This window comes from Zalophus californianus, chromosome 14, assembly GCF_009762305.2.
Source record: "Zalophus californianus isolate mZalCal1 chromosome 14, mZalCal1.pri.v2, whole genome shotgun sequence".
In the NCBI taxonomy this organism is placed as follows: Eukaryota; Metazoa; Chordata; class Mammalia; order Carnivora; family Otariidae; genus Zalophus; species Zalophus californianus.
The window spans coordinates 35198710-35211089 of NC_045608.1; the positions used below are offsets into that span (position 1 = coordinate 35198710).

Below are 12380 nucleotides of genomic sequence, written 5' to 3' on the forward strand. Positions count from 1 at the left end.
AAAATTAAAATATTTAAGTGTAAAAATTTTATAGAAAGTAGAATTTTTAAAAAAAAAGTAAAATCTAGTAATTGAAGGAAACAAAATGAAGAAAATGTACATAGAATCTATTCTTAAAATATTTTCTAAAATTCGGGAGAAAATTTTGTATTTGCAAAATAATGGATTTTCTGCTTTCCTAATGGCATTTTCATGCAATATTTTAAAAAGAATATGCTCTAAGGTGATACATACTGAGTTGACAGGAAAAAGTGAGATATTTATAAATTCATTTGAGCATTCAACCGCCAAATGATCAAAGACTGATTACATTTTGGAAAAGAATATAATTGTACATATTCCAAATATTCAAGCAAAAAATTCAAATTAGATACTAGTATCCAATCTGGACTTTTTTTTCCTTTGAGTTATGTTAGTCATTTGTCTGAGTTCATGGTTTCCATGAGATAGGAAAAGAAGGTAAGAAAACAGATGCTGGTAGCTACGTTAGAGATAACTATATACCATTCTTCAAAATTTTGTTAGATTAATACGTCCCAAAGTATGCTTTTTCAAGTTTAAAGTATTCAATGAAATTTTGTCTAGGATCTATTCTGTGAAGAACTTGTTTCCTGGTCTGTCATAAATAAAAAATGATCATATAAATTTGAGAAAGTTTGGTGCTTTTCAAGTATAACTGAAATATGTACTTATTTGTCCAAATAATGGGTCAGAATTTTAAAATTTAAACATACTGACACATGTGCTCATTTAGCACAGTCTCCTATAGACCTGAAATTCCCCTGAGCCACTCAAGAGATTTTGAAAGAAAAATCCAAGTGCTTTACTTAAGATTAAAGAAAAACAGAGAAATGGATTTTGAACAATCCAACATTTTTTATTTCAAGGTTCAGAGGAACTGAGAAATATAGAGATGTCTCAGTCTTATAATTATGAAAATTAATGCTTTCTTTTCAGGACTAGTCAGAATAAACAGAAAGGTCAACACTGTCACATCTCAAGTGTAGAGTATATTAAGGAGAAGAGACAAAATTTCTTACTTGGGGAACAGTTCATAATCCAATCAGTGCCTCAGAAACTAAAGAATATGATACTTTCCCACAAAGCAGTCATTGTGGAAGGAATGGAGCAATGGAGCTATAACTCAACTGGAATGTGTATATTTCAATTCTGAGAAAAAATGCTGCCATTGCTCTCCGGCTCTAAAGCATCTATACATATCTCTAAAAGTTACGTGCTTTTATCTTTTGATTTCCAGCACCTATACTCAGATCATGGATGGTTTCATCCCATATAGCTCTTTCAGAAAAGTACACCTAACTCCACAGTAAGTGTAGGCCTTTTAAATTTAATGCTGACTGTAAACATGTCCTTCACTCCCAAATTTTGATAACCAAATACTACAGACTTATCAGCTCAATTAATAGCTTTCAGGATAATTTTAACAATAATTATTTGGTTCTATATCACCCTCACCCAAACTGCACAAATTTATAAAATAATAAAAAATATACCCAAAACAGAAGGTTTCTTTCAAGTTTTTACAGCTAAATGTCATATGCTGAAAGCTGGACACTTGGATACCCAGGGACTAAATAATATTTTACATTACAAAAAAGTTAAGAGATAAAAATGTAAGCCCATTTTTTTTTAAAAAAACAGGATAATCAAAACACTTAACTAATTAGTTTTCACATACTAGATGGTATTTATATATATTCTCCAATATTTTTCTATCTGGAGCAATTATGAAGTATTATACCTGGTGCCATAGCCAAATAGAGTTGTTCCAACACAGTTAATGGTAATGGCATTTCTCCAGGAAAGCTGGTGTTTTAATCCACTGTTAAATTCAACATGGGCAGCAAAGTCAATAGACTAAAGATAGTTCAACCAAAATTTAAAAAACAAACAAAAAAAACACTGCATGATTAAAGCATAAGATGACACTGTCTATCAAGACCAGACTTGGTATATCTTGTGACGAGTACAGAGCAAAAGAGATCAAAGACCTTGGGTATCTTTCCATAGGGATTGCTGCACTGCCAAGGGGCTGACTTTTATATTGTTTTCTATGTGAACGGTGCCCCCCACATTGTGCTATACAACTACTATGTGGCATATGATGCACTAGATACCTCAAACAAAAACTGGAAAATTCAGTGTCACTCATGTAAATTCACTTATTTAACCAAAGACATCTATATACTGGTTTGAAAGGAAGTTATTTATAGTACAATAATTACTTGTAAATGTGAAAGAAACCACTGGCTCAACAGGTGCCCCTGATAATCTAATTACCTGAGTATGTCCTGTAAGAAGATATAAGTCTCTCCCCCCAATTTTCACTTGTATGTCCTGGATCTGAATCTACAGAATGAGAAGAGACAGGAGAAAAGAAAAAAAGCACACGAAGGGAAATGCAGAATTCAACAAACCAACATTTTTCAAAGGATCACTAGTTAGTCAATGATCTATCATTGTTTTTCCAAAAGATTATTTTTAAAGTAAAGCCAAAAGCACATTTAAAACACAGGTTTGGCTGAAGATTTCAGTTTGGCTAAGATTTCAGTTTCTTCAACTGGAATATTGAAGTTGAGAAAGTCAACCATGCAGTTTGCAATAATAGATATTACTGATGCTGCTTATTAAAAGATACCTCCTTTAAGGCTATGTATTTTTTCAATTTCTGAATACGATAAAAGAGGCAATACTCTATTACTGTTTTTCTGTTTAGAATTTGTCTTTAGAAAACCTGAATAAAGGACCCTTTTTGTTCTATGAATGTCAAACTACTCAGAAGACAATGAACACTTTGGACAGCAGTATCATTCTAGACCACAGACCTTTCTATAAATTATACACATTTTGAGTGATATGAATTACTACATTGACCTCTACGTAAGACCTGTTAGAAAGAAAACAGCCTAAAATCAAAACAAAGTTTATCAGCTAAGATAAGAATACGGAATTCTGCCTAACAATTTATGACAAGTAAAAATATTTCCAATTGACTTTTGGCAGTATGGCCAGAGCAGATAGAATTACTTGCAAACAATATGCCGTTTTAAACACAATATTATTTTGATCTTCATATACTCAACTTATTGACATACACTTTTCTTTCTGGGATCATTAGTATAGATATTATTCATGAGTTGAGTTAGGTATAAAGTATTGGGAAAAAAAAAGGAAGCAATTTAGAGAACAAATAAAACATAGTGCTTGAAACTTTTAAAGATAAGCCTAAAAGTTTAGTGATGAGAAGGCTCACTCAACTGAAAGAGAAATAACTGATAAAATAACATTTAGGCCAATTCTAAACCAAGTGGGTAAATGGATTCAGTGACAAGCCTTTCAATGAACACTTGTATTTCAAAACTGAACACATTAGGTTAGCAATTAGAAAAATTCCATGACAACTATTTGACATTTCATTTAAGACAAGCAAAAATGGCCCCCATATACTGCAAAGAAAAGAAAAGGCAGCAACCAATAAGTTATGCCAACAAATAGAATTAAATGGATTACTGAAAGCAGATCATATTATTGTAACAGATTGAAGCACAATGGATAAACTGAACTTTAACTTATATTCATTAATATAAGGAAGTGGTTTATTCAGTTTATTCAAATCTTCCTTTGGTGGTAAATTAATCCACCCTGACTCCATACACCCTTTGGCTTTTACTCAAATAAGTATTTTTATATTTGGTGCATCTGAATGACTATTCTACAAAGATTTTAATTCAGGAGATTCTGTATCTTGTCGCTTGACTCGCCCATTTTCCCTCTGTGCTATACTGAGACCAGTGCTCCCTATGAGGTTTTTATAAAACACTGAGTGCTAAGCAGAGCAAATCTCTCTCCCTGGTATGTTCTCTGCAGCAAGCCAAGACAAATAATACTTATATTTTAAAAGCCATCTTTTTAATATTGTTTCAGGTTGCAAGAGAGTAAGAGAAAAAAATCAAGAATGATTAAAAAGGTTTGCACTGTATGTTTGAAAATTTTTAAAGTGAAAGTTTTATAGATGGGAACAAGAGAAAATCTGTAATAATTAATCTCCATGAAAATCATCAAAAGGTGATCATTCTTATTAAGCAAAGCGCTGATTTTATCTGCTACTTTAACGTAGTTACCAGAGAAATTATATTTGTTTTCTTTTTTTTAAAAAGTTCTTCTCTCCAAAATTGTTTGAGTCCTATTAATCAGGGTAAACCCTTCAGTGGCATCAGGAAAACAGAACTTCTAAGGCTGGATGGCAGAGAAGATTTAGTTTAAAACATGTGAACATGCTCCACCACTGCCACCATGGACTTTGGGAACAGATCATACTGTGCCTCTTTGGATTTTCTCATGCCGCATTATCTATACATGCCAAAAGAAAAAAAATAGTAAGTAAATAATGCTTATAAAGAGAAAACAAGTATTTTAAAAAGTGAAGGACACTATCTTTCTACTTATTTAAACATACACACTAAAATGATGAAGTGCCACTGGTTTACCTCTATAGAATATTAGATCAATCAAACTTAAAGAAAAACATGTGCCCCAATGTTATTTGAGGTTAAAGAACATTCATATACCGCTGGTGGTTTTGTACCTCTATATAATTACTTTGGAGAAACATCACAGAAATATTTAACCCTTAATTCTGTAATCCCACTCCTGGGAATGAATAAGAAAGAATTCAGGGTATAATAAAAATACAATCTGCAAAGATGCTCGTGATGTCATTATTCCTAACAAAATAATCGCAAATTTAGTTTCAAGGCCAATAAGAGACTCTCACGTATACCCTGAAGAGAGCTGTTTAGTACTTTCATATCGAGGGATTGTGGCTTTCCCTTGAATGCCATTAGACTAGAAAAGTATGATTTTTTGATTGACAATGCAGGAATAAAGATAACTTAGGTAGAAACATGAGTAACTCTTACAGAACCGCAGTTTTCAGTTATTAATGACCATATTAAAAACTACATACAGTGTCAGTACTGTAAGATGCCTACCCAATATTCATTCTCTCCTTCTTAGCAGAAATACTCCAATTTTGATCAGGGTGACAATATGCCCAGCTAAAAGGAGTTAACCTTCCAGACTTCCTTGCAACTAGGATAGCCTAATCAATGAGATGTAGGCAGAAGAGTTCCTAGGGATGTTGTTTCATCAATAAAAAGGCAAAGTTTCACTGGAAGAAAGATACTTTTGTCGCTGGTCCTTCCTCTCCTACTTTCTGCCCAGGAGGAGGCAGAAGATATTGTGTGACTATAAAAAGCAGAATGTTAAGAACAAAGCCCATGTACGAGTTCAGGGTGAGAGAGCAGAACGATGAAAAACACCCCAGTCCCTGATGGCATTATTGAACTAATTATACCAACAATGAAATAGTCTTTTATATTTAAACAATCTTATCTTTCAATATGTGTGTTAATATATGCCCTGTGTACACATCCATACAAATATAAATATACATAAGCTTTCAAACAGTACATATTATTTCATAACCTATTTTTAAATTCTGTATGCTATGAATATCTTTCCATTTCATGTATTCTTCTACAATGTTATTCTTAAGAGTAAAAATTGTATTTCTTCATTGGATTTACCATAATCAAAAAAATTCTCTATTACTTGACATTATTTTCCTGGGTTTAATTTTTGCTATTATACATGAAGTGGAGATAAAGATAATTTTCATTGTCATCAATTACTTATATAGATTAAATCCCAAAAGAAAGAATAGGTCAAATGTTAACAAACTTTAGTTCTGGATAAATGTTTTCATATTTACCTCCAATAAATATTCCTATTATTTAGACCAACTAAAGTAAGTTCCTATTTCTGGCCACTGACCACCTGGTACGATTTAGGTCAACAATTATGTCAATTGTTACATATTGTTTTTGATTATTATTGATATATTTTAAAAATATATTTCTTTGCTGGGTGTCTGCGTGGCTCAGTTGGTTGAGCGACTGCCTTCAGCTCAGGTCATGATCCTGGAGTCTCAGGATTGAGTCCCACATTGGGCTCCCTGCTCAGCGGGGAGTCTCCTTCTCCCTCTGACCCTCCCCCCCAATGCTCTCTCTCTTCTCTCTCTCATTCTCTCTCTCTCACAAATAAATAAAATCTTAAGAATATATATATATATATTTCTTTGCCAAGAGCAATTCTGTTGTTTTAAACTACTTGTTATATTTTCTCCATTTTCTCATTTTTTTCTCTTCACATTTCAGAGACCTTTAAATACTAAATATATTAAGAAACAAGGATTGTCATATATGTTGTAAATATTTCCTTTATATCTTTATAATTTCAAGTAATCATTTAAAATACATTTTATAAAAAAGATCAATGTCAAATGTGGGTCTTGGTGCTATAATTATTTTCATATGGAAAATACCACTTGATAGTACTTTGGATTCTATTTTTTTTTTAAATTATGAAAATAAGACAGATGGATTGTAAATAAGACATTCTGCTTTGGGCCTGGGGAAATTCTTATTAATGCTCTGGGGTGTGTGTGTGTGTGTGTGTACATACATGCACGCACATGCATGTATGCACAAGCAAAACTAAAGCCTACATCTACTTTTTACTAAAATTTGTGTGTGTGTGTGTGTGTGTGTACGCACGCACATGCATGTATGCACAAGCAAAACTAAAGCCTACATCTACTTTTTACTAAAATTTGTAAATTTAGCCTACCAAAAATATGTTTAAATCCATCAAAATCTTGTCTAGTGTTAGCATATAACCTTTTCAAAAGATATTTAAGAGTCTGTTACAAAACAATCTTAATGAGAGCGAGCTGTAACATTCTGCTACATTCAGGGAGTCGGAATATTATAGCAGGGGAAAAGTATATAATGTAGTAAATAGCCCCGCATTGGGCATCGGGCTCCCTGCTCCGTGGGAAGCCTGCTTCCTCTCACGCCCCCCTGCTTGTGTTCCCTCTCTCACTGTCTCTCTCTCTCTGTCAAAAAATAAATAAAAAATCTTAAAAAAAAAAAATTAGATTATGTTTATCCAGTGCTTAAACTTTGTGCCTAAGTAACATTTTCTCCTTTATTTTACAATAAATAAAAGACAAATAATCTAGCTGATCTGATAAGGTTCTCATGGGAAGTTTATTATTTTGAAATCTTATTTACTTCTAAAAATTAATTAACATTCTTTGAATTTATCTAAATCCCTTCTTCAATTACTAGCAGAAATATCACTGTCACTGGAAAACAAAACCTGGTTAATGCAAGTACTTTAAAAATGACAAACAAAAGGACTTCCAGGGAAAAAATATGAGAAAAGTTAAATCTTATCTATCTAAAGGCACATATGCACCTTCTCAGCTAAGTGATCAACTAAACGGCTGAGAATACTGCTTAAGGATAAGGAGTCATTCTTCAGAAAAAAAGACTGAATCTCTAGAAGTCAGTGTAACTTAAAATGAACAAAGCACAAAATATCTTAATCATTGCAAAAAAGAACAATTTTCAAGGATTAAAAATGTCACATATAAGAATTTCTAATTCAAGCTAAGAGAGACAGCAAAATACACAAAAGGAGGCCTACCTCCTGAAAGTTAATTTAAGTACTTTCTAAAGCTATGTTAGCATAGGGTGTTTCAAAAGTCTTTATAGAGTATTTTCAGATTCCAGAGTCAAGATCATTTCCATATTGATGATTAAAATGGCTAGAAAAGTATAAGCAGAATATAATCTCTGTACATAAACTCAGATTAGGACGCTAACTTTCTGTGAGTGAAGCTGAAACATTCTTAAAAACAGTTCATTATTAGTATTTTATGCAAGGGATAAAACAATTATGATAAATACATATCAAACACTGAAGTTTAGTTTCAAGAAATGATTAGTTCAGGGCTACAACACAATCTAGTAGTGATTTAGTAGATAGTGGTAATGAGGTTCTAATCTATTGTGAACAACTGGGACTGACTGATGTCAAGGATCATTCTTGACATATGAGAGTTCTGAGGAAAAAAAGTACCATGAATTGGGCTTAGGCAAGAAACCCCAGTAATTTTTTTTCAGGGTTGGGGAGGGCATATTTCGGATTCATTTCTGAATCTAAACTGCCTATACTGTTTTCTCTGGTGGGTTCAATAGTGTGTCCACAAAAATTCAACAACTTTTTCTCACCTCTAACATATCCTATGCTCCTTATCACAGTAAATTTTCATCACTGAAATGCTCCCCAAGAAATTAAGTTCTGAAAGTGGTAAGAGATTTGTAATAAACACGGAGAGTAAGGAAAGAGGCAAATTGTTGTTATCTGATTAGAGATCATGTTTGGGTGAGAAATGTATGAATTTCTGCCCCAAAATGATAAATCTGAAATACTGAAATACAAATATTTCTCTATAAAATGGGGTGCAAGAGGAATGATATGAAGAAAATCATAGTGAAAGAATGATTAAGATTTTACCAGAGAACAACAAATTATTCTACCTGTGTCTGAATCTCGTTCTTCATTTCTTGATGGGCTAATGGTAAAAGGAAGTTTACGTTTCATGGATGATTTCTCTTTCATCTCCTTGCCCACATCACTTCGGTCAATTTTTGGAGTTTTACTATATGATGCAATCTTGTCTTTACTCTATTAAAAATCAAATATGAATAAAGTTGTAACAATATTAGCTAGGCAATACAGTACCTAAAAATTAATGAAGAAGTTTCAAATATATACAAAAGTAGAGAGGTATTGTAAACCACTGTCTTCAATGTATTCAAGACCCAGTTTCAACAAATTTATCAGTTTTTAACTTGTCTCATATCCCTTACTTTTACTTGACGACAGAATTTTAAAATAACAATAAAACAAAATATCTTGAATATAAATAAAACTCTGTATCTAAGTATAATATAGATGAATCATCAACGAACAAATACATAAACCTGAAAAAGCGATTCTGTATATAATTAAACATACTGTGCTTTGTGAATATCCTGTGCCCACCCATTCAGGTGAGTATCCTACCTTCATGGTCTACAACCATTATCAAGTTCACATTTATAATCCAAATATCTAAATTGGTACTGCACATATAAACTGGGCTATAACGACTCCTTTGTGAAAAACCCGCTAGATACTAAGAATTAAGCCCTATCACCTTAGCAGGAGAGCTTAAAAGAATAGTGATAGGACGGCGCCTGGGTGGCTCAGTTGGTTAAGTGTCTGCCTTCGGCTCAGGTTATAATCCTGGGGTCCTGGGATGGAGTCCCACATCAGGCTCTCTGCTCAGCAGGGAGTCTGCTTCTCCCTCTACCCCTCCCCCTGCTTGTTCTCTCTCTCTTTCAAAAAGATAAATATTAAAAAAAAAGAATAGTGATGATAAATGACAGATATGATAATTACAGAGACTCTCAGAAGCAAATTAATAGACTCAGACTGCAGAAGATACCAGCTCTCAACCCAAGACAGAAAATGAAGGAAGAGGGGGGAAGAACAGGCATTAAAAATTAAAAAGTAGAATTTATCAATAAAATCAAACCCCTAGAGGGGTTATTAAAAAGTTAAAAAAAATACTGTATTCATTTTTATACCACCAAAAGTTTAAGAGGCCTAGAAAAACAGACTACTCTCTTAGAAAACATTACTAAAAATTGGTTCATGAAAGAAACAGAACAGACCAAACATCATAAAAGACCATAAATCCACAGCTAAAGATTTTAAGCTTAAAAAATGTACCTAGCCCAGAAGATTTTACAAGAGAGTAAAAAAAATTCAAGGGACAGATATTTCACGGGTCATATAAATACTATAAGCATGAAGATATGATAAGAAGCAACAGTCCATCTTATAAGCCTAAAATAAAACTGATACCAGAAGGGAATATAAGACAGAAATTATCAACTAAATTGGTTATGAAATAAACACAAAAATAAACTACCTAAACAAACTGTCAAATCAGATGTAGTGTCTTAGAACTTAGAAAGATAATATATCATAATCAAGCAGGGTTCACCCAAGGAATACAAGAATAGTTCATTATTAGAGAATCTCTTAAGACAATTCACTGTATCAAAAGATTAAAGAAAAACTATACGATGAACTTACCAGGTGACAAAAATACATTTTGACCGAGTCTACATTCATTTTTGATAAATCTATTAACAAAATCAGGAAGAGAATGTGACTTCTTTTATCTTAACTGATAAAGATTACTGAAGAATAACAGCCTCGTATTATTTATTTCTCAGTTATAAAGTTAAATCCTCTTGAGCTGTTTTTCCACTTCTGCCATTGACACTGAGCTTCACAGGCATGTATTTTCTTTATAAGGTTGTTTTAGAATGTAGGTTTTATTATTACTCAGGTATGGTGAAGCCAACAGACAAGGAGACCACTGCCACTGAAAGGACAGTTTGTTACAGTTCTCAAGATGAGGGGGCACGCCACACTACACAGGGACACAAACGGTAGCACCACGGTGGGTTAGGGGGCAGAAAGAGAGAAGGGAAATGAGGGGAAAAGCTTTTATTGTGGTTTCCTCAGGGAAGAAAAGACAAGGCACAGTAAGTGGGCTCAGGATTGGGTATTTTTAGTAACGTCAGCAGTTTCTGGGCCATGGGCGTTGTTTCTCTTACTGTCTGGTACCCGGCTCTAGAGTGATTTATTAGGGCAGGGGAACAGTGGGCCAGGGTGGAAGAGTTGGATACGGTTGGTGGCTGGGTCTGGACTCTGGATTGGTTGGTTTGCATATGAAATGTTGGTCATAAATGAGTTGTTTACTATCTTTGGGAATTGGCTAGCCCTGGAAGCGGCAGTCTCCCTGGTGTCAGCAGGCCCCAGATGTCAAAGCATCAGAAATAAAAAGGCATGATTAACACAAAGATTAACCAATGAAATTCCAGAGACTTGCCTTAGAAATAGGAATCTTTGTTATTAACAGAATCTAAGAAAAATGTGAAGATGTCCATTTTCCCTCAAATCTGTGTAAGTAAAGATACTGTTCTGTGCCATAAAACAAGTTAAAAGAAACCAATTTGATAACAAGTGGAAAATGTTCACAAGAACATATTGGTCACACTCTCCTCTGCAATATGGTGATCAGTGTGAATATTTCTAACTGCTACCAACCAGCTCTGTTCTCTGTAAAATAAACTATCCTGGTTAGTACTACTTGAACAAAGGGTTTTTGTGAGATTCTTAAACACTTTAAAAATTATTTTCAGATCTGGGGAAAGAAACTTTCAAAATGAATAGTTACATCTGACTGTCTTGAAATTTCTGTATTACCAAATCACTGGCACATTCTTCTTCCATACCCATGACATAGAAAAGTCTAGAACTCTTAAATTATTTTAAAATATTTTAAGTCTTTTTCATTTATGTTAATTGTTATTCTTTCAATAACCTACAACAGCTAAGATACACAGTAATGAAATCAATGTAAACATCTGGGGCCTACTATACATTAATAAAAAAACAATGACAACAAAAATCAATGGCAAGATGAGTATGACCTTCTATCACTGTTACTGTTAGACAATATACTGGTAGCCTTTACCAACTCAGTAAGATGGAAAAAAGAAGAGGTAAAAATTTACCGAGAAATAAAAAAATAGAAAACTCTTGAAGGACACAACCTTAAATATGAAGAGCTATCTGTAGGTAGCAGCATTACTGGTGTGTTGGGAGAGAATTCTCCATGGCTCTCTTGCATATCTGCACATCTTACAGAGGCACTAACTCCCGTTGTTCTGGACTATCTTTTCAAGAATATCTATATGGAGAACAGCCTTGGAAGGTAGCATTGGAAGGAGCACAAAGGCAGGTCTGTATACTGTTCTGTATAATAAATAATTTCTCCCTTTAGGGGCAGTAAGTCAGGCAGCCCATTATAAAAGATCAGGGGTTTCTCTCCTGCACTGCAACCCCCTTTTTATGTAGTTGTCACCTGGCTCTCTTCTTCGCATCCCCTTGTGAGAAACAGGGCTCACGTTACAGGCACAAATGCTGATAAGATGGCTACTGCTATTGTTATGAGAAATTAACTTTCCTTTATATCCCATTCAGGAGTCTCGCATCTCCTGCCAGCATCCATGAAACTGATTAGCTTGCAAGTAGGACAGTGTACAATGCAATCTCAGATTCTTGATGGTTTTTTACAAGGCAATTTCTATTTTCATTATTCTTCTATGTATTTTCTAATTTTTCTACAACCAACATGTATTATATTACTTGAACAGTAAAATAAAAATTTCTCTCTTATCACTTGGATATAAAATAATGACGGTCTGAATTATGTTGATAAAAAGGATAAGACAGCTACTCAGCAGGTTAAATGATTAATATCCACTTTCACACTTCATGAATTTAACCTAGATTTAAGATTTTTATAGAAGGTTTTATCA

The 12380-nt window shown here is 33.6% G+C and overlaps 1 protein-coding gene across 6 annotated transcripts in view; it reads right to left on the minus strand.

Annotated features, from left to right (window-relative positions):
* The window catches only part of ANKRD12 (ankyrin repeat domain 12), a 123331-nt gene that overhangs the window by 67157 nt on the left and 43794 nt on the right, over positions 1–12380 (minus strand). For 4 of the 6 annotated variants that reach the window (XM_027575389.2, XM_027575388.2, XM_027575390.2 and 1 more), the window contains exons 3-4: positions 8472–8619; positions 2302–2370 (exon numbers count right to left, since the gene is read on the minus strand). In XM_027575389.2, the coding sequence (XP_027431190.1) occupies positions 2302–2370; positions 8472–8619 (217 nt within the window). The remainder of the gene's footprint in view (positions 1–2301; positions 2371–8471; positions 8620–12380) is intronic. The other 2 variants (XM_027575395.2, XM_027575394.2) reach the window with 1 other exon arrangement.